Source organism: Ambystoma mexicanum, chromosome 2p (genome assembly GCF_040938575.1).
Source record: "Ambystoma mexicanum isolate Mex_15411 chromosome 2p, UKY_AmexF1_1, whole genome shotgun sequence".
Lineage (NCBI taxonomy): Eukaryota > Metazoa > Chordata > Amphibia > Caudata > Ambystomatidae > Ambystoma > Ambystoma mexicanum.
Genome location: NC_090923.1, coordinates 1,141,822,550 through 1,141,845,620, shown reverse-complemented (window position 1 = coordinate 1,141,845,620; position 23,071 = coordinate 1,141,822,550). Strand labels below are relative to the sequence as shown.

Genomic DNA, 23,071 nt, shown 5'->3' with positions numbered 1-23,071 from the left:
AGTGGAATCCTGTGCAGCGAGCCAGTTGTCCAGGAGACTGACGACCCCCGAACCAATTATCAGCGCACCCCGGAGCCACACAAGGTGGGAATCAGTAAGCATGGACTTTTGTACCATCGCCGGGAGGGGTATCTCCTAGTCGTAGTCGACGAATTCAACCGGTACCCGGAAGAAGAGCATGTAAAATCCACAAATGCAGAGACGGTCATCACAGCACTTGAGAAGGTATTTGCAATATACAGAATACCTAGAAAGCTGAAGAGCGATAACGGACTACCGTTTACCAGCCAGGAATTCAAGCAAATCCTCACCAGCGTAGGCGTCAAGCATAGGAGAATCACCCCGTACTGGCCGCAAGCGAACGGCGACGCAGAGTGCTTTATGGGGTCCCTGAATAAGATCATACACATTGCAAAGGACCACAACCAACCGTGGCTGACGGCAGTGTATAGGTTCCTGCGAACAGATAGAGAGACACCACACACGTCAATGGGAGTGAGCCCGGCAGCCCTGATGTTCGGGATGCCTATACAAACAGAACTACCACTGCACCCGAGCTACTCCTGACCCGGACATACCCCTCATGGAGGAAAGATGAGTGAGGTGTAACAAGAGAGAAAGCCAAACACGACAAGCACAACATCGGGAGCTGCAGCCAGGAGACACAGTATTATTGAAGAACAGAGCTCCCCAGAAGAAAATGACACTAACATATGAGTCACACCCCTGGACAGTCCAGGGTGCCAACCACAGCATGATAACGGCTGCCCGGGGAACAGAAGTTGTAACGCGAAACGTGTCTCACTTCTGAAAGGTTTCATCCACGTTGTGGAGGGAGAAGCCACCGATCGAAGCCAGGGGCGAGACCTCCCCAGCATTGCCTGAAACGTCAGAATGAGCAGATGGCAACGATACCCCACAACCTAGCCATGAGACACTACCAGAGCCCAGGCAAGACACCCCAACCCCATGCTCCCTGGAAGCCAGAGAGGCCATATGAGATATCAGCTGAGAGACCAAAGCCATCATCCCGACTAAGAGGGTACGTGCTCCAAGGGATACACCGCCAAAAGTCCGAGGCCGGAGAGAAGCAGTAAGAGACCTGTGATGCTATGTTAGTTTAATATTCTAAGTTTGGGAGGAATGTTGTGTTACCAGACTGGGCCCTGTCACGTGAGAGAGGGGAGACCCGAACCACGTGGCAGAAGGGGGAATAAAGATTGGGCGGAAGACACGTCATTCTGGACCGAGTAACCCAGCAAACAAGTCCTGTGTTTTCTGTGTGCTGTGTGAGTGTGGCCTGCGTGCATACCCCGACTTCCACAGCAGTGCGGGAGGTCGGGAATGCGTAACACAACAAAAAGTAGTGTAGTTCAGCTAGGTGTAATGAAGATTACCGTTAAGTAATCCGACCATTTTATTGGAAAATATATATTTGGATGGGGGAAGCACACCTGAATAAGATGGACTAGTGGGATTCACTAGTCAATCTTATTCATATTTTAAAAATATTATGCACTCTTTAAAAAAAATACCACGAAACAGCTGCAGCCTGTTAATAAGAAGCTGGTCGAATTAGAAACTAACTATGATGGGCGAAAAGAAGCGCGATGAAAGAGCAGTCGGTTTGAGCCCTTGACTAAAACGTGCGTAGCGTGGATACAATTGTTTTCAGCTCGTACTTAAATAAATAGTGGCATTCTTTTTACTGCCTCGTTGCATCTTCTTTTAGTCCTATGACTTTAAATGCTTAGGAGCATGCGTTTACATTTTGAGTAAATAGATTCTATATCGGATACTCTAGCCATCAACTGGTATTGTCTGGTGTGTACACTCTTTCCATGCCTCGTCTCTATCCCAGTGTACGCTCTAGCTGTAGATCGATCTCTATGGTTGGATCTACATTCTATCCCCATGCTGCTCTCTGTGGCTGAAGCCAGCGCTTCTCTGTGTTGTTTCTTTGGGCACCGGTGATGATTCTGACAGTGAAAGCCCTACAGGGAGAGGAGGCCCGTTTGCAGGTACCGGGGAGAGGAGAGTTGGGGGTCTTTTTTTGCCTTATGTGGCCAGTAATTGAGCTGGACGGGGGTTTCAGCACTGAAGAGGCGTCTATCTGTGCAGCACGCTGGAAGGTGGAATTTGCATGTGCACTCCCTTGGTGAAGTGTTTCCCCTTTGTGACTGTAATGCTGAAGCAGTAGGACTCTGTGCGTAACAGCCTTAGATGATTGTGTTCGTTTGTAGCAATAGTCTTGATGCTACTCGTGGAAAGTAGTTGTCACCTTGGGACTAAGAACGGTGGCCATTCTACAGGGATCACTTTGCCGCATCATCCCGTGTGGTTTGGCTCCTAATGGTTTTGTGTGTGCGTGTTATGTTGTGGGGTGTAATTTAGGCAATTAATATGTAATATATATTTTACTTTGTGCTAAAGTTACCTGTCTCTTGTGTAAGTAGAGCGTGCCAGGATAAATCGGATAATAGCTGGAATCAACCACAGTTGCCATCTGTGAAGTTGCTTGCCAGTTATTCTTAGCGGAAGGGAAGCTAGTGCAGGGACTAATTAGTATCTGGTATTGGTTTCTGAAATCGGTGGTTGGCATTGGGTTGTCCCGGTCCCATCTAAAAGAATGCTAACATGTAAGCTCTTTGCCTAAAGGTGGGGTTTTTGTAGTAATGTGCTGGTGTCAGAGGAATGACTGGGCTGGGGAATGTGGGGGTGGAATGTTGGTCTGTGCGCAGTGGTTCTGCAGGGGACAATTGGAGTGAGTTGAGCTAGAGTGGATGGGCCAGTGTTTTTCCCTGGGCACTTAAGAACTTATCTGTACATCTGGGCACAATAAAGCTTGGAGGTAACTTACCTGGTGTCTTGCTTGATACACAGTGGAAGGACCCCACCTTGGTTACTTCACTGGCGACGAGGATGGGATTCAGTTTAGGGCGGGGCTTGCTTCAGGTCTCTGGTGCTCTGCGGGCCAGGTGGCGCAGAAGGTTTCCGGACCACTGTCCAGGTGGCGCAGGGGAAGAGTCCTGCCTGCCAGGTGGCACAGGAGAGTGCCAGGTCTGAGACTTCAGGTGGATTGGGCAAGGAGGCGTGTCGACTATGGTGCCTGCCACAGTGAGACGGGTGCTGGTGCAGGCTGAGAGGAGGAGTGCGGTGTGGGCTATATGTGTGGTGTGATGGAAAAGGTGATCTGACGGCCTTTAGCTGGGAACTCGGTCTGGACGGTGAAGTGTTGCTGTCAGCTGCTTAAAGTGTAATGGTGAAGTCAGATGGACATCAAGGTGAGACACAGCTGTGTCAATTGGAATGCTGCGTTTCAATGGCACACAGCGTGACTTCCACTGACAAAGTGGAACGCAGCATGCGTTCCAAGGAAAATTCACCATCCGCTGATTTGAGCAGTCAAAAGCGATGCTCATCAGGGATTTATGCTTCTTGGGACCATGGTTCAGGCCCTGTTGCTGGCGATTTGCTGGGCAGTGAGCAGTCGGCAAGGCCAGTTGTCATAGGGCCTGGTCGCAATGGTGATTGGTGACATGACAAGGGGTGTGAGAGGGCTGAAGAAGCAGCAGTCACTGAGTGGTAATTTACAGAATGTGGCCCAAGTGAAGCACTAAAAAGGCGTTGTCTACGGTGGGTCCCTAGACAAGGGGAGATGTCCCATCTGTACAGTGGGTGAGCTGTGGAGTAAAGAGTTTTGTGAAAGGTGCTGCGGTTTCGTAGACAAGTTAAGAGGACTGTTGGTTACAGTTGTGTGTATAGACTGTTGGTTACAGTCATGAGTTTAGAGTGTTTACAGCCGGGGTCTCGTGGTTCAACTTGTTGGCAGAGGCCGGTGCTGTTTGTTGACTTAGGCCGTATCTTTCATTGGCGTGTCCACTGTTGGCATGTGTTATCTCCCTTGTCCGGTGCACTGCTGGGTTTTCTGTGGTGCAGTGGTATGCGAGTGTGTTGCGGGTGGTCAGAGCATTTTTGCATTCGGGTTTCGTGATCTGCGTCTTTTGTCCATCCTAGGAGGTGGTGGTTGTGCACATCATCCATCTTGTGCCGGAGTATGTTCTAGTTTTTCTATTTTCTGCCGATTTGGGTTCGGCATGTGTGTTGCTTATTGTGCGTTCTGTAGGATCAGTCATCTGTGATTTGTTTCTATAACGTCTGTCAATTTGTTCAGGGTAGTTTGGGGTGCATTTGGTGGTATCCATTACACTATGCTGTTGCTCAGGGTAATCTGGTCAGGTTATTGTGTGTGTGTGTGTGTGAGAGAGAGAGATGGTTCTCAGTATCTCGTGCCACGTTTAGGTTCCCACTGTTGGCATTTGTGGTGTGATGGGGGTAGAAGTGCAGTAGTGTGCTGGTGCCAGTGGAATGCCTGGGCTGTCGAATGTTGGCGTGTTTTGTGTGCGGGGGTTCTGCGGGAGGCAGTTGGAGTGAGCGGAGCTGAGCTGGAGTGTATGGGCTATCCAGTATTCCATTCCTCAGCCTTCCCTGGCACTAAGTGATATGGGTGCGCATTAGGAAAAAGTGAGATTAATCGTGGGGGTTATGGTAACTCTTCTGTGGCAATTGTTATGAGGGACCAGTTCGACACGTCCCTGTGTTGGGCTCCCCATCCCATGTCAAAAAGGACTTTGTGGCCGTGTGTATCAGTGTGATGTAGAGGGAGTCCTCATGGAGTTTTGACCGGTGGTAGCCAGCGTTGAGGTCCTGTTTACAGAGTACTCGGGGACCCTGTAACATCTGCAGTAATTTCGAGTCTGGGGGTGAGATGTTCTCTGACAATGGCAGTGTTTGGGAGATGTACATCCTTGGGTTGAACTGATGGGTCAATGTGGAGCTTCACCAGCTGAACTTTCAGGCATCCAATATCTGGTAGCATGTTGGGGTGTTTGGCGAGGAGGGCCTGAACTTATTCAGCTGTGGACACATATCAGATAAATTGGATGAGGCCCAGATCTTAATTTGCCTCACAACTCAGTAGGCGTTTCAGTCCTGTGTCGACATAGAATTTTGATTGTATGCTGACATCCCCTCTTGTGAGCTCTGTGCAAAAATGCCGGACCGCTGCTGCCGTAGGCGTATAGCAGGCTGTCTGTGGCTTTTCGAGGTGTCTGGGGCTATTTATTTGATTGAGAACAGCGGGAGAGTTGGAGCTGAGATTGTGAGTATGGTTTAAATGGTGTTCAGGAGAGCAGTTTCTGTGCCTCTGGATGCCCAGAATCCAGATTGATGGTCATGAAGGTAACCAACAAGATGAGTATGGAGTGTCAGTTGGGGGAGGACAAGCTTCTCCAAGAGTTTATCCAGGAAGGGGGTGGTGGCTATAGGGCGATAGTTAGCCGGTCAGGAGGCGTCAGCAGACAGCTTTTTTTTTTTAAGATGGGGTGCACAAGGGAGTGCTTGAGGGATGGAGGGAAAGAGCCAGTGGCGAAGGAATGGTTACAGAAATCAGCAAGAGTAGGCACGAGAGAGGAGATGGTGTCCTTATTGGTTCTGGAAGAGCATGGGCGCACCTGTTTGGAGGAGACATCATAGAGCAGATCACTTTATAGACCTCATCCGGTGCTATGGGCAGGAGGGAGGTGAGTGGGAAGTTGCGGGAAGGGGGCCAAGGGAGGCAGGGGAGCATGCACGGGGTGGTGATGCAGGCAGAGGCGAGTGACAGGATGTCCTGAGTTTTTGATGTGAAATGGGAGGCCAGCGGTGCAGAGAGCCTGGGAAGGAAGGAGAGATGTGGAGACTGCAGCTGGATTTGGCGAGTTCCTTGCAGATTTAGAAACATTTTTGGCAGTGTATTTAGTGGCTCCAGAGATGCAGAGTTGGATGTGGGCCTCCTTCTTAGAGCAGATAGGGGTGCGATGCTGCCTTTGGAGCAGGTGCAGGCTAGTTTGTCAGAGGGTAAGCCCAAGATCTGCCACATCCGTTCAGCAACTGTACACTTGCGTTTCAGAAATGCTAAATCAGAATTGTACCAGCTGTTCTTGGAGGTAGGTTTTAGGTGGATCCTTGTGACGGGGGCAAGGATGGCATGGGTTTTAGAGATGGAGAGGTGCAAGTTAGCAAGGACAGAGTCGGAGGGAGAGTCAGAAGTGAGGGGGTGGAGGCACAAGCAGCGACTGACTCGCTGACAGCGAAGGAGGCTAGTGGTGCTGGCTCGAATAGGGGGCTAAGGGTCCCTAGGTGGGACGAAAAGGGTGGTCAGGAGAGGGGATGGTGACCATATCAGAGATGGGGATCTCGCCAGAAATGGGGGTGTCCAGAGTAGGTTGGGCGGGAAGGAAGAATAGGAGTCAGAGGACACAGAACTGAGAGGTGGATGATTCAAGGGAGTCGAGATGGATGTTGAAGTCACCAAGGAGGAGTTTGGAAGAGGTTGAGAGGGAGGAGGCAAGATCTGCCCATTCAGAGAGGTAGAGAGAGATGGGGCCGAACAGCCTGTAAATAGCGGTGAGGGTGAGACCCCAAGCCTACAGACGAGGCATTCAAAAGAGAAGTAGGATTGAGTAGGTATGATGGAGGCAGGGACCCACTTATGGGGGATCAGGGCCACTCCACCTCCAGGTCTGTTTGCTGTGTCAAGAGCAGTGACGGATCTGGCATTGAACCACGTCTAGGTCAGTCTTCCAGAAGGAGACAGATGTCGGAGGAGTGTTGGACAGCAGAGCGAGCATTTAAAGTAGCTAAGTGAAGTTACCACTGTTGAAGGTTTTCCGTGAGAGGGAGATAATGGGGCATGGTACTCTCGGTGGTGGTAGAGAGGTTTGAGGGAGAGCAGGCACAGGTCGAGAAGAGTAGATTGCAAACCTTGGGCCATGATGCTGCCATTGTGATAGACATTAATGATACACCTAGAGGATGAGCAGTATGCAAGGAGTACTTCCCACCTAGTTCCACCATTAATGGGTGAGTAGGAGAAAGGGGAGAGAGTGGAGACCACATTGGGGTGGGAGTGGTCCATAAGTCGGGAGAGGGGACAGAGAACAGGATGTCCGTAATAGTCTGCTTGAAAGTGGCATTGATGTAGGTGTCAGCAATATGTAGGCCTGGGTTAGAGTGCAGAACTTTTTTTCTTTTTTTTTTTTTTTTTTTTTTTTCTTCAGCTTTTTCCTTCCAGACTTTTGTGAGAGAGGTAGGATAGGTGATAGAATAGCAGTTGGAATAGACAGGGGAGATAAGAGTGCCATGGGAGTGGAGGAGGATAGAAAGAGACAAACAGGGGAGGTTCACAGGAACTCACCAAGTGACTTAGCTGCCAGGCAGGCACTGAATGAGGAGGTGTGCAATGGAAGACAATCAATGCACAGATTTAAGAGCACACCTAAATTCGAATCCCCTTGAAGCACTAAAATACAGCACAAAATAGAGAGTGCACAGATTTAAAAGTGCAATAAGCGAAGAGTTTTGAGTAAGGCACTTGCAGAGACGAGTTTAAGGCAGGTACACGTATCAAGTGGTCAGGAAGTTACAGTTTGTAGTTAGACTAGAGGGGAAGGGAGGCATGATTCAACAAGCAGCCAGGCAGAAGGATTTAGTCCAGAACAGGGGGAACCGGGATGCTTACTGGTGCAGCGTACAAGCAGATTTTTCAGTCCCTAAATGTGGGGGGTAACTAAGTCTGTTGCATGGGCTGGGGGCATGTTGCTGGCGCAATGGCATGGAGAGGGGCTCCGTCCAGCTCCAGACAAAGGGCCTTAGAAGAGGCCCTTGGTGAGGGGGCTGGCTCCTGGATTGGGCCTTTGATGAAGGATGTGCCAATGCTGTAATTTTCTGAGCATGACAGGCACTCCGGAGTCAGTTAAAGCGGGCCTAAAATGAAATGCAGCCAAAATGAGCCTCGCATTGGGTTGAGCACAATGAGCAAAGTAACGCTGCCACGGCAAGTACAGATTTAGCCAGGCTAAAAGATATCAAGAGGAGCGCTTGATGCCCAATTTCAGAAAATATAGTGCAGACATCCGCTTGAATGTTGAATGAGGTATGACCGCGACGGATGCCCCTGTGTCAGTGGTTACTATCTTGGCATGTCTGGCTACGTGGATCGCACACCTGGGCCTCTTTATTTTCGACAGCTTGCCGACTCGGTCTACGGCCGAGATCACGTGTACTTTGTCCTTCTGATGTGTTGTGAGCTGAATCTGTGCGGATACCGTTGCTGCTTCTTTTTTTGCCCGATTCTGTTGTGGAAGAGTTTTCACTTGCGTCCACTCGCAAACTTTTTTTTCCTGTTTCCTTTTTGGCTTGGGCCTCATCTGTGTTGTGTGGGTTGGTTTAGCGAAAGCGAAGGCGAAGCCGATGAGCAACGCACTTTGCCGTAATGGTCCAGGCGTTGCGCTGGGCAGTCTCTTTTGCAGCGCGGCCCACCACACCAGCTGCATTGCTTGGAATAGGGTGTGTGTGTGCCCTAAGGTGCAGCCAGGGTTGTTTGACTTCCTATTGTGTCTCCCCTGCTGGGAGCGGTCAGAAATGGTTGCATTGGTGGACGTGGGATTGACTTTCAGTTTCTTCAGTGTTAGTCCCATTTGTGCTACTCTGGCGTGGGAGAGTTCTCGCTGACGCCTATACTCTAGTATTTGCAGGAGAGGAATGCCTAGTTTTTGCTGAGGATGATGCATGCTGTAAATGGCCTGTCGTCTGACTACTTTGTCGTCGCTGTTGAATTCGCAGGAGAGTGCCAGGCTGCGCAGACGTGTTGTAGGCACCCAGAGTCTCTGATTCAGCTTGCACTGCCATGCAGAAGATACATGTTTCGTAATCTGGGTTTAGCTGTGCCATTAAATGGTTTGCCAGTATCTCTTGTTAGGTCCTAGTCCTCTGCTGTGCCATTGTTGGCCAGTGAGTTGAAGGTGTGGAGGACATCATCTCCCATGTTGAATAAAAGGTGGGACTGCATTATCCTGGGTGTGACTTTGTCCTTGTAGTCCATCATTAATTTATGCAACCAGGTAGCCCATCTGGCGCCCACTGATGAAGGGGTCCATGTAGGGGTCAAATGGGGGCCTCAGGGTCCCAGACCCACTTTGGCCCTACGTTGGGGGGCAGGGGGGAGGCTGAACATGGCTGCCATCCTAGCTGGAGTGGCAGCACTGTTGGGCCGGCGGTGGCTTAATGAACTGCATGTGTCGAGCATGGGCATGATTTTCCTTAGCCCCCCGACAAGTCTGTATTTTAGGCGATTTAGTTTCTGGTGATGAGGACTTCGGGCCTGTGGCACGGCGGAAGCACCCGGATGGCCTCAGTTTGGAGAGCGGGCCATGTGGGTCGCTTTCAACTGGCGCTGCCATTGTGGGAGTTTGGCGTGCAAGATTTACGGCAGCTGAGATGTGTGCAGCCCGTGAGTGAAATGATGGCACACGCCAACGCTGCCTGTTGGTGGTGCAGGGTCGCAGTGATGGGCCAGAAGTGCTCTGGGGGGCGTAGGTGGTACGATACCAGGACATAACTGCAATCTCTCTGGCCTTGTTGCCACGAAGGGCTGGTGCAATGAGGACCCTGTGCTATCGTCTCCTCTGTGACTAGATCTGGGTCCTTGTTAACAAGGAGGGACTGTTATACTGCCATTACCTTCATGTCCTTCCTTGTTTCAGTACTTACTTTTTGAAAGGATCCGCCTCCTTCCATAACCCTTTTCAAGCTCTTCCTTTGTAGGCACAGCCCCTCTTCTGGCCTCCATTTCTTTTCTTTGTTCCAGGGCACACAGAGCTGACGGTTGGGGACCCTTGTCTCCACGTTCCCCCCCCCCCTCCGTGTCTTTGGTACCGGGAGGACTTTAGGATGCCTGCCGGGCCCTCTGTGGGGCCTGCAGGCCCAGCAGAGGCCGAGCTAGACGCTGCATGCAATCGAGTGGCCCGCCGGGCTCGGCTCCGGTGAAGGGGGCAGAGAATGCCAGACCTATGGGGGTGAGCACCGTTTTCTGGGCACTGTAATGGGTAATCGTGCTTCAGCAACGCTGCCGGGCGAGTTCCGAGCCTCCACCTGGTTGACAAGAAAAAAAAAAGTACTTTCTTTATACGCGGCTTGGAGGACACGATGGTTTAGTATAGAAAATGCTAACTCCTTTAAGGAATGTATGCAGTCGAGACAGAAGAAAGGGGGGGGGGTCAGGGGGAGAGTCTTCTTCCTTCCCTTCTTCATCTGCTGATGCCTTCTCAGAAGATGAGGAAAGCACTGACAAATACCGAAAGAGTTGATTTGGAGAAGATATTCACACAAATCGACGAGTCCATGGGATTCAAGGAATAGGATGTAGTGGGAGGGTCCTAGTCCTGAGACCCTAAGATCCGACCGACAATCTAAAAATAATCTTAAAGTTGGCCTCCATTCTAATATCAGATATAAGGGAGTCGGCAGACCTAGAGCACATCACAATGCCATGGTCCATTTCTAAATTATACCCACTTAAAGGGGAAGAATCAAGAATGCTGGTATCGGTCGCGGTAGACAGTATTTGAGTTATCCTAGTGGGAAGATCCTCCATGTCAGCTGAAGAGGTGGCTGTCGGATTCTGCAGATAAGGTGGACTCGGTTATAAAGAAGTCTTATGTAGGATCTCACCTTGGGCTGAGATCCAACACCTATGGTATGTATGTTGTGGACGGTGGGCTTTGAGAAACGACAGTCCCTGCAAGAAGGTACTGAGTTTGACAACATTTTATTGGACAGGCAGAGACAGGTGGAATTGATGTCTGACCAACAACTCTACCCTTACTTGGATGATTGGCCCGGGGACAGCATGGTCCAGTTCCAGTAGCACATGCATAGTCTGCCAGGTACTCGTCAAGTGTGGGTTTCTGATAAACTTCCCATGAGCCCATAGCAATGCCTGAAATTTGTTGGGTCACAGATCTGTCTGAAGGAGGGGAAAGTCAGTTTACTCCTGGACAGAGCTCACAAACTGAAGACATTGTTGCACAGCATTCTCAACGAAGACCAGGTGTGACTTTCAGGGATCTGCTGACCCTAGAGACACATATGGCCTCATGTGTAATTTTAGTTTCCTGGGCAAGACTGCACCTGAGGCCATCACTATATCATCTATCCTTTTGGCATCCAGAGTTAAAGAACTACAAAAGATCCCGATCGGAGACTCACTCGGCAGTACCGTCAATGGAGTTCTCGCTCACCTCCAGAACGGAATAAATAAGCCTGTCTCCGGCACTATACTTCCTACAGATGCCAGCAACCAATGGTGGGGGGTGGTTCTCCTGAGGGGGGAACATCAGGAACAGTCGTCCAGGCAAGAGAAGGGATGCTCCTCCAATTTGAAGGGGCTGATGGACATTGGGAAGGCTGTTTGTGTTTGTAGTTATCGGAAGACAACCATAGGCTGTCAGCAGTAGGAGCGGCAGTACCATGGCTATGTGCTACATAAACCATCAGGGTGGTTCGAGATTCAGGATACTGGGGAATCTAGACAGGACTATGGCCACTAGGTGGAGGCTCATTTACCCTCACCACAGGCCCTACATATCGGGGGATGCAGTGTGGGAACTGCCAAACTCAACTGGGGTTTCCCAGTGTCTGGAGAGTGGTCCCTTCAGTTGGTGTTCAGGGAGTTTTGAAGAAGCTTCTGGGTTCCTTGGATTGACATGTTGGCTTCCCCTTGCAATGCGTGTGTGTGTGTTTTTCCATTTCCTTATTGGTGGAATGGCCGAGGACACTTGTATATGCCTTCCCTCCTGTTCCCATAATACTACAGGTGGTCCGTAACATGAGGGAGAGCCTGATCACAGCTATACTGGTGGCTGCTTTTCGGGCTCAGGAGGGTGGTTCCCAATGCTGATCGAACTAAAGTTGGAACCCCCATGGATGTTTCCCAGGGGTCTAAACCCCCGAGGCAGGGGGTGACAACCGAATTCTCATAACATCCAATGTGATGGGGGAGCGGGGATAGGGTCTGGAAGTTGAGACTAGGGGATTACAGAAACTAGGGCTCTCCCTTCGTGTGGCAGAAGTTGTCTTGAAGGCGTGGCAGTCCTCCCTGCTTCTGTCATATGACCCTCTTTGGGACATCTTTGTGGCAGGACATTTCTACTGGCACTAGAATGTGATGTCATTCTACAACTTTTTCTTGAAGGGGCATTGAAGGGAATAGTGGTGTCGTCAATACAAGCAAAGTGGGCAGCCATTCAAGCATCTACGGAGCACAGTCCCCTCCTCCATGGAGCGAAGGCTTAGTGGCAAGGGTACTTTAGAGTATAGCTATGTCCAGACCTATGATATCTTCTGGTGACCTTCCTTGGGACCTAGCTTTTAGCTTAAATCTCTCCAAAAACCACATAACTGGTGGTAGTTACTTCTGCTCTGCAAGGCGATTGGGTGAAATTGCGACTCTCCTTTTGTAGACCACGCTTTTTGATGATCTGTGAGGAAGACCAATGTGGGTCTGCCACATGGGCTAGTCGAACACTTTTATCAGTTACCATCAGTTGAATGTAGAGGGTCCCAGGACTACATCCTTCGTAGTGGGGGTGTTGCAATCCGGGGCTTGATGAATGGGATTTGCACTTGGGTCTATGTGCACAATAAAGTATTGGCTTTGGTATATCTCAAAGGTAAGTACTGGGATGAGGATGAGGGACGTGGAGGTATTGTTAGGCTGCTTACCAGTTACCTTTTAATTACTCCCACACAGTACTATTGTCCCTACCTGAATAGGGCAAGGCCCCATGACAAGACCCATAGGCCCCCTCTTATATTGAGCAAGGAGGTACTACTTGCAGAGGAGGGGCGGAACCAACAAAAGAGCTTGGGAAGGGTTCCAGAAGGTGGACGATCCCCTCAAAGGTAAGTACTGGGACGCGGAAGAGTAGGGCCAGGAGTAATGAAGATGACCAGTAAGTAATCCCGTGTGCTATGGTGAGGTAGCGATGAGGTTCCTTCTGACCAGTAGTACTTATTCTTTGTCTTGCTGTAGGTTTCACAAGAGGATCGAATATCCACAGTAAAGAAGCTGGTGTCTGAGAAACTAAAGGTCCCGATTGGCCAGCAGCGACTCCTCTACAAAGGCAAAGCCCTAGCAGGTACAGGTGGTGGGATGTTGTCCGAGCATTTGATGTGGGCTAACAGATAACACTTATTTGTCCTCTCTACCATCACAAGCTGTCCTTTCAGGCCCTTATAAAATGCATGTTTTTTTAATCACTTTAAGATGAGCAGCGACTCTCCGATTATTCCATCGGCCCCGACTCCAAATTGAACCTGGTAGTGAAGCTCACAGAGAGACCTTCCCCTGAGGAGCTACCAAAGGGAATGTCCCCCCAGCCCCGCGGTGTCTGGTTCCTGCTATCCCAGGTGCTAGGGAGGCACTTCAGCACATCTGACGCAGAGAAGATCCTGGAATATCTTCAGAAGGTGAGTATGGGCTACTTTTACCCTGAAAGTTGCATTCGGGTCATGTTTGGCTCTCCTAAATGTGCTTGTCTTCTGTTGTACACAACAACTGCACAAGACTTGGGAACCCTGCAAAAGAACTCCTCACCAACTGAAAAATGAAAGACTGATGGGTATACTATCGTTTTTGGGGTTTGTTGTTCCCTAGTTAGGATGGTTGAGATCAATGAAGGAAGGCCTTATTAAGTATCTGCACTTTGAGAAGGAAAACAAGGAGCTCAAGAGAGGACTGCCTAGCTACAATTAGTATAGTGTTACAGGTTGTTTTATGTTGGAAGTTTGCCACACACTCTACTTGGTATCTGTGCCTTCAGCCCAAACCCCCGTGTTTTTTAGTGTTTTTTGTAATTTAAAAAAAAATGTTTTTGGCCTTACTTCACTTTTACTAAGGATAATATATATGTACAACATGAGCCCTTTTCGGAAAGACAAAGGAGCATAGAGAGCTTGTCATTTCGTAGCCTATGGTTGGAAGGTTTACATGTATTGCTCTGTGGGCATCAAGGAGCTGGTTGTAGTAATGGGTGATGTAACAAGACATGAAGCATGTTGTGTACTTGGATGGTTACAAGGCTAAGCCCAAAGGCTTGCATAGATCGTGGTGATGACTCCCATTGCTTTGCGACAAACGAGAATACTTGTAGATCGACCGAAGCAGGGGAATAAGTTCACTTGGACAACTGGCAGAAAAAGTGCTTCTGGTCGTGATCGAAGAGCCATGTTTTTTAGGTGCTCGCAGAAAGCCCAATACAAGTTTTCAGCTCTCAGTGCTGGTGGGAGGGCATTCCAGTTCTGAGCCGCAATAGCTGGGAAGCTGAGACCTCCTGATCTTTGTCGTTTGAATCTAGGGGTGATGAGTCAGGTATGTGGAACGGGTAGGTCTGGTAGATTGCACTTTGTTGATTTTGCTAGATACCTATCCAGGGGCAGTGTTTGAGAGACATGTGTGTAATGGCAAGTGTTTTGAACAGATTACAATGCCACAGGGCAATTGCATATCATACATTCCATCAGGCATCTCTTGATTTCACAGATGAAGGATGCAGAGATAATCAACCCGCTGCTTTTGCCTACATGATTCTACTCCCTACTCACCTCACAATAGTAACATTATTTAGAGCTCCAGGGGAGTGGAGTAACCGGTAGCACACTGTCAGACTGCTATAAACCTGTAAGTAATTACTGTAAATTGAAGTAAGTAATTGACCAGAAAATCCAGTGTATGGGTGCACAATTACATTATACAGGTTTCTTTACTTTCAAAATAGTAAGTGCTCTGTTTACAGGAGCTGGATTGTGGGAGATTCAGCATAACATGCAGTGCTACTTGCATAGTCTGTCCAATCCCATCCTCCAATACTACCTAGATGTTGCAAAGACTGGTTTGGTTCCTGGGGGATGGCCGGTAGGGTGGCACTGGTATGGAACCTGCAGTAATTTTCTGTCTGCGGGGTAATCACATCTTGCTCGCCCGTTCAGTACTTTTTGTTGCTTTCCTATTTCGTCCTATACTAAACTGAGTTTAAGGGTGAGGCATATGTGGCACAAAATTTGAGGCGTAAAACCTTGGTATCTGCCTAGACCCAACAAACGCTGGGAGAAAAGTCATTTAAAAAAAAGAATTCCTAACTCCCCTTTACAATGCAAAACTTCAGGCTTCTTCCAGCTACGATCTTTGAAGAAACTATTCCTGTACCCCACGAATACAGGCAATCCATTCCTTACTGGTTCAGTCAGACCTGGATTATGCCAATAGCTAGGTCTAGCATTGTAAAATAGGTCCAGACCGTAATATAATGCAGCAGCTTTCCTAGCATCCAAACCCCCATTGAGAGATCCTGTTTCTTTGGTGCGTCATCATGTATTGGCTGCATTTGAAACAGCAAGGTAGTATTATTCTTGTTGCACAGCGTGATCCAGGCACTTGACTGCCCTCCCCTCAAAATATGCTGCTATACATTGTGGCTACCCCAGACAAGATCTACTGCTAACACTGCCTCATTCCGCAAAGATAAAATCGGACGTCACAGATTTTTAGTCCTGCATTCGCTCTTTGTAACAGCCTTCCATTTGATCCCTGGGCACCTGCAGTTCCCAAGATTCCTTAAAACCACACATGTTCCAATTCCATGCTACCCAATGTAATAGAGCCATGCGATCTTATGACTTTGAGTGCACTTTACAATTGTATAACGTAACATTACATTTTTTATGAAGTACATTTTAAATTGTTGTCCCTTTCATGTCTGGTAGATTATTTGGACATCCGATCTGCAGGTCAGGACCCCGGGATTATCTTCTAGGAATCTAACTCTGCTCAACCGGGGCAGTGGGGTGGTCAGCCTCCCATAGGAGTCAGTAGGCATCTGATTGGCTGAGCGCAATACAGTTCTGATGTTCTTAACTCTGAGTGCTAAAGATGGGTTCAGTGCTATGTAAAGGAGTTGATCATGCGAGCCGTACATTTGATAGGCCAACACTAGCTGTTAAACTTTCATAGTTTGAAAAGTCAGAATTCGCCAGTATCCACCAGTTTCTCTGTGATGGACTACGGTGGTGGCAGAGGTGCTGCACTCCGGCAGGAGGTGGAAATGATTCTGAAGAAGAGGGAGGACTAACCTTTGATTGTGGGTTATGGAGTGTATGGCGTGCTATTTAGAGGTAGTATCGTTCCAGACAACGCAGATCTGTTCTAGTAAATGATATATTTCTGAGAGCACAAATGAAGCTGTTAGTAGTTGATTGGTTTTTATAATGGTGTGCCTTAGGTGCTATCTATCTGTGTCTGGTAGTCTGCGCTTAATTGTGCTCCTTCGTTTTTAGGTATAATCAGTGGAGGAGTGAGCAGCAAGGCTTCCCATGTAGTCGAGGGTCCTTTTGAAGCCTTCAACTCGACTGATCCTGTTGGCTTATTAAAAGGGAGCACCAATCAATTGGTTATTTCTGGTCTCTAGAGGTCGGGTGTCCTCCCGCTGGCAGCGCTTTAAGATCAGGCCAACCTTAAGCAGTAGGGTTTGTCAGGTTGGCATCATGTTCCCATGGTTAGACAAAATAATGGTGCAAACACCCAGGTTAAATGGGGATTGTGCAATCCAAGTCCAAACTCTTCTAATCGGGTGCTTGTTTGCTGGCTTAATGCTTGACTGGATCCAATTGCTACTGGGTTCCACGTTCAAACATTCCCAGACTACCCGATGTGAATTCCGCGTCATCCAGTCTCTTTCACACAAAGGGAACCATGGATTATCCATAAAACAATTGCTTTTAGCACCCCTAGCGTTTGGAAGGGAAATATCGTCCACCTCAACATTAGCTACATCCTACTTGTATGAGAAGAATCTTCTCATACAAAGAATCTTCTCATACAAGAGCACGGTGCCTTTGGCCCACCCGAACTCCAAAAGGACAGAGGTTTCTCAGGGCCACATCTGAGGGTTCCTAACTTCATGCAAACAAACCTATGGATCCAGTCCTTTGCTGGTAGTCAAGTCATTATCCAACTCTACAAGGGCAATTGAGCAGGATATGCTACTTGTATACGGAAGGAATGCTGGCTTGCAACATAGGTTGTCTGGAAATATCTTTTCTTTATGCAGTTTGGAGACCTGACTAGTTATGACTAGCAATACTTGAGCATTTATTCTACGACTTGATGAGATGAGATGACCTGACCTGGCTAGCTAAGATACAAACTCTGCAAATCTGCAACTCCCATGGGAGGGAGCTGGGTCGGGAAGTCACCTGTCCAGTGGAGGGTTAAAAGATCACACACAGTACGTATGCATACGTTCGAGTATAAGTGGCTTAATTCTCAGTGGTAAGAGGGTCAGGAATTGGGATAAATGAATGGGTTACTTAGTGGAACACAGCAATTTATATCTTTAAGGAAGATTAAAAATAATAATTCCATGCTCTCTCTTGCGTTACCCCTCCCCTATCGCACATGCCTTCATCTCGGGGAGGGAAGGGATCACTTTCTCCTCTCTGAACCATCTTTATGCAACGCTGTCCTAGTGGCTTCCTTCTGGTGTCCTTAATATTGTTTCCACCTCCCAATAATCTGTGAGAGTGGCTGGGCCCTTTACTTTGTCAACTGGTGTCTTAATTGAGTCCTGCTACCTAGTTCTACCTCTTATTTCCTTTCCTTTTGGGAGTCCATTGATAACCCGTGATTGCAAATGGAGTGTTTGCAGTAAGTTCTGCGTGCTGAGTTTACAGCGTGCCACCATCTTATGTCGCCCAAGCTACTTCAAGGATGCTGTTCCTGCCTTGCGCCCTACTGGGGTGCTATGCTTGTGTGGCTTCTTTGTTCTGCATGGCTTGCCAGCCACTGCCCTGTTTTTTTTAATTTTTTTAAACCATCCCCTGTGGCGCTCACGGTGAGGAGTGTTTCTGCTGGGTGAGTGTGCTTGCGGACATAATCTAATACCACTGGTGTACTCCCTGTCACTACAGTGTCTTTCCCTCAGTCCCCTTTATATTGTGGCCATTGATGCTCCAAAGATGTCGTGCCTTGCTACACCAGCTTAGCTCTGTATTTTTCTGTTGGGAAGTGCTTCCCTTTTGTAGGTGCTTTGGGAAGCTGGACTGAGTCCCCATATACCATGAGAGGGTTTGTGCCACCAACGGGCGACTTCTCCAAGAGTCAACCTAAAGGTGACTGTCATACATCACACTAGATTCCCAATATTTGGAGATAATCTGCTGCCACAGACCAGACCTAGTGGTGAGCAAGGGGAAAAACAATTACTGAGTTACTAGCCAGGTATAAAAAGTCACTTGCCACCTCAATTATATACAACACACAATACACCCATTTCTCACTCGCCAAGAAGTCAAATCTCTAGCCAGTCGCTACTGACGAGTGCACATTTTGCATCACTGATGGTGATGGTACAATGTGTTCAGAATTTAGAGGTAATTATGGTGTGGGCGGAGTTGCAGTGGAAGCATGCTAATGGAGCAGTTGTAAAGTGGCTGGACTTTACCTATCTGGCAAATGACATGTGAGGGGAGCTGATGTTGTCTGCCCATTATCTACCATACACTTCTGTTGTACCTACTTCTGTCTGTTTTCCTCCGCAGGACTACGAGCGCAGCCTTCGCCTGCTCAGCCTGGATGACATTGAGCGCCTCGCTACACGCCTATTACACCCCCAGATGCTGGAAGCCATGGAAATGGGCTTCCTGGACTAACTGCCTCATCTGGACGGAGGCATGGAGTTAGAGGCAATGTGCTCTTGTACCACTTGGGGAAGAGACCACGTAGGGTCTGTGTAACTTGCAAATATTAAACAATGCTTCTAAGCATTATTATTGGTATCTCTTTCTGGTTTGGTGTAACCATGGTGCATGCTTCTCGGAGTGCCTGGAAGAAAACTGGTCCAGGGTAAAGACAAGCATGCTGATAATCGGAGCCCAATACCAACCAACCCTTGTGTTCCCCCTAGGCCTTTTTAAAGCAATATCTGCCAACATTCCAGGCTTCCACACCTCGTGAAGGCTCCCAATACGTGATCTGATAATGTATCCATGGTTTCTGTTTTAGCTTTGTCTACAACTGTTCACATTGTTCGACTACTGGATGGGTTTGTTTTGGATCTCGCAGTTAACTAAGTACCATACAATCTGAAATGGAGGGGTGCCACCACACAGGAAAAGTAGCCCTATTGCCTCTTGGAATAAGTGTCGTACAGTAAGTCCTGTGTCATATTGACCATACGCAGCCTTTCAGCGTTGCCCCCTACTGGGAAATCTCTCGATGTTCCGATTGATTTTGGACAAGCAAGGTTTGTATTTTGTGTTCAGCACGGGTCACGTTTGTGGGGTGGAATGACTTGGAATGCTAGATGGATCTTGGCTAATCTGCGTGACTAGCTATCCTGTTGTGTTGGAGAGAGGTGGTGGATCCGGGGCAGACATGGCGAGTAGCCAGGCATCAAATAGCATGTTAATGTGGGATCTATATATTGCTTATAAAAATGCATTTGGATGTAGCCAGCCCTTTGCAATTTCAAAGATCAGTAGTGTGTGCGTGGCTTCCACTACACTCAAAATGAGTAAACTCTCAACCCTAAAGGTGGCCCCAAAAGTAGGTGTGCGCTGCATCATCCTACGTCACTGGCATCGCCATATCGTAGACTGCCTCTTATGAGTCCAACATTCAGTGGTTCCTATTTTCTCAGGCGGCGGTGAAGCCCTCTTGGAATGAAATATTTTGTGCCCACATAAAACTTCAAATGTAGTCTGTTTGCTTCCTGGGTGGGGACATATTCTCGGTCCTTTTGGGTATGTCTTTCCTGTGGATTGGAATATCAGTTCCTTGAAGTCTGTCTTGTTCCTCTTCTTCCTCTGCGATTCTCCACCTCCCCCAGATACTGGCAAGGTTCAGGGAGATCCTCAATTCTCCCATGATTTTGACCAGTTAGGAATTACTATCATTGTTTTTGGTTTTAAAGTCTGTTAAATCTGGCTGCGTTAACCCCAGTGTCCTTCTCCCAGTTATGGTGGAGAAAAGACCTTTCCCAGCATCATGACTAGTTCATCACTCTGACCTCAAGCATGCCTGCCTTTTTATGATGGTTTCATGCTTCCCAAGGTGAACAAAGCATTCCTTAAGATGCAAAACTGTGAATTGAATTTGTGATTTAGAAAAAAGGTAATTTTATGGCTCCATATGGCATCCTTGTAGTTTCCTGTTTGTTATTTGGCTGCTATACATACTAAAAGGAATATGAGAAGTAATGTTTTCTTTGCAGAATATTATAAAGATTAATTTTGAGAGTATCCTACATCCGTTTCTCCATGTAAGGAAACCCCATCTGGTATGATTTTTTTGTTAGTTGTTTTTTTCTGGCTTTTAAGCATTTTGTGTTGGTTGTCACAATTGACTCCACATAGTCTTTGAGGATTAGTGAATACTGAATGGTAAGCAGTATCCTCGTGTCAGCCTAACTGGTTTCCTGAAGAAAGGATTTTCCTTGGGCCCAAAGGCAGAAGTGAGATTCTCTTAGATTTCCAGATCAATGGGGCGGTGGATGAATGATAGGGATCTCATTATCTTCATTCTTTCCTAACCCCTCCTTTGAATATGAGAGTGGTGGTGGTCTGTGTTAAGCAAAGTTCTCTCTTAAATTCCACTTGGACCAAGACCATTGAACCCTCACCCCAGTCATTTTTCCACTGGTAAATACGCCTGCATAGGCAGGTCTGTTGTGTTGTAAATGTTACAGTACTGGAGACATGTCTCCTCTCAAAAGAATCCACACTCTTGCTGTTGGGCATCTTCAGTAGCTTTCCATCACCATGGCCCTTATGGCATCTGTAAAGCATGAGCTACTTGTGCGTTTAAAAAAAAACAAAGACATTGTTTAAAAGCGGAAGAAAACATTTGATCAGCAACATAGGCTTTCAAGAATCGTGCAGAAATAATTCACTCATTGCTGTCCTAGCATACAACACTGCCAGCATGTTCAAAAAAGCACCATATTACATTCACCTTGAATTCATTTCATCAATTTTTCTTTCAGGTATGTTATGAACTCTGTCCATTCGACGAACTCTAGTTGTGTATTGTATCCCACACACCATTTCCTCATGCAGGTGCCCAATTACACATGCTGATTCTTCCTGATATTACCCACACAAGTTTGCTATTCTGTTCTTTATGCTTCTGAAAAAAACACATTCCATATTCTACCAACTTGAGTGCCCACAATATCCGATATCTTCTTCAAAACACACAGTGACTGATGTTTGGTGTAAGTTGGCTACTCTGGTTCCACATCTTGAGCATCCTTCTGATTCTGCGCAATCCTAGGTGTTCTCATTTTGGTCCACAGCTGTCTGAAGAAACTTGCTTTTCAGAAGTAAAAGGAACACATGCAGTGTATTGGGTAATGACAAATATCACTTGTGCTCTGTTTGTTAACTACTCCTTTTATGGTTACGTTATGCTTTGTCTTTGGTGTGGTAAATGAAGTAGGATGTGTTAATTTTGGAACCAATGTCTTTTTCAAACTAAGGTCATACGCAGTACCACCAAGAAAAACCGCTGTCCTGTACAGAAAGTATTCAAATAGTATATGTACATTGTTGCACATGTGCATCAGTAATCACACAAGTTCACAAATGTAATAATCACTGTAGGGGGTTGGGGGGGCGAATACACTGTGGAAGGAACACAGACACAATTATTATACAAGCTGAAATGGTGCACAAATGTTTCAAGAGTCAGAGCCATCCACTCCACCAGGGGGAAACCACAACAAGCATTCCCAGCTGTACACAGATTGTGATATGCAATCCAAATGTCCTTGGGTGCTAAGGAGAACACCTCTCATCCATGCTTTAGCAATACTTTGCCGGGCTTGTAAAAGAGCACACCCGTTGTCCTCCTGCAGTGCCCAGGACCAGCTTTGTGTTGACCAGTGATTTTCAAACAGTGAGGCGGACCTCTCTGGTGTGGTGCAGTGATGTGTCCAGGGGGGGGTTAGAAACCCCACAAATTAAATTATCATTCACAGCTGCTCAGTGTCAACAGCCAGAAAGCGTTTCACACAGAAGGTCAGGAGGAGGCGAGGGACCGGTTTAAGTTCTCAATACAGCATGGAAGTTTCAGGCTATGTTGGTTTTAAACCGTGGAGGCCTCATCCATCATAAAGATAAATTGGTGTAGTAGCTCTCAGATGCAGCCAAGGGAGTAAAGTCAAAATGGGTGAGAGAAGCTGAAAGGAGGGGGAAGAGAACAGACGTGCAAGGTGGACATCAGCCCCATTTTAACTTGTATAATGTTTTCTGTCTTCTGTTCCCCAGGGCTCCATCCTCTCACCAATCCTTTTTAACCTTCACATGGAGCCTCTGGGCACTTCTCAAAGATCCCAATATAGCCATCCACCAATACGCAGACGATACTGAGTTGTACATGAGAGTAAATAGCGTGCAGGACATCATTTGTCCCCGCAATTATCTAGCCATCATCCAGTCCTGGATGTTGACTGCCTACCTCAAACTAAACCCATCCAAGACTGAATTTGTTCTCATCTGTCCGCCCGCTAAAAAAATAACTTGTCCAACAATGGCTCAATGATGTGTGCCTAGAAGGATTTGATCCACAACTTTCAGACTCTGCAAAATCCTTCGGCTTAACCATTGACAGCCATCTGTCCTTCCAGAAATACATAGCCAAGAAGGCCCAAATAGCCTGATTCAGAATCTCTACCCTCTCTGAAAAATCAAACCCTTTATCCTTTTGCAGAACTTCCAGACTATAGTGCAGGCCCTTGGGGGTCAGAGGGGGGAGATAGAGAGTGAGGAATGCTCTCCTGGCGAGGTCCCCAGCTGCTCACTTGGCTCCCCTAAAAGCAGTCCACCGTACTGCAGCATGTCTTATTTAGAAGCTTTGAAATGTGAAAAAATGCATTGTCTCGGAGGTGGCCTCTGATTGTGAGGTTGTGCGGCTTGACACACCTGTCCGTGATGGTGCTCCTGTTCCTACTGATCGCAGTGCTGTTGGGTCATTTACTCTAAACCGTTGGTGAGAGAAACCTCTGCTTCTTACTTCCTGCTTTCTCCAGTGGTGCGCAGTTCTGTGGCGCACAGCGGGCGGTATTGGCAGCACTGAATCCCACCGTCTTCAAGAAGTAGAAGACTGCTGTAATTGGCTACAGGGCAGTATAGTAAG

The 23,071-nt window shown here is 47.7% G+C and overlaps 1 protein-coding gene across 1 annotated transcript; it reads left to right on the top strand.

The window, feature by feature from the left end:
* Positions 1–1,873: 1,873 nt before the first annotated feature.
* UBL4A (ubiquitin like 4A) lies at positions 1,874–18,702 on the top strand. Its single transcript, XM_069645225.1, has 4 exons — positions 1,874–2,021; positions 12,914–13,019; positions 13,148–13,350; positions 18,475–18,702. Exons 1-4 carry the CDS (start codon positions 1,974–1,976, stop codon positions 18,583–18,585), a joined length of 468 nt encoding a protein of 155 aa, XP_069501326.1. The 5' UTR covers positions 1,874–1,973; the 3' UTR covers positions 18,586–18,702.
* Positions 18,703–23,071: the final 4,369 nt, after the last annotated feature.

Excerpts from the sequence above, each read along its gene's own strand:
- UBL4A (XM_069645225.1), top strand. The coding sequence starts at position 1,974 with ATGATTCTGACAGTGAAAGCCCTACAGGGAGAGGAGGCCCGTTTGCAG. Across the intron at positions 13,020-13,147 it reads CAAAGGCAAAGCCCTAGCAG|ATGAGCAGCGACTCTCCGAT; the intron begins GTACAGGTGGTG and ends AATCACTTTAAG. Across the intron at positions 13,351-18,474 it reads TCCTGGAATATCTTCAGAAG|GACTACGAGCGCAGCCTTCG; the intron begins GTGAGTATGGGC and ends TTTCCTCCGCAG.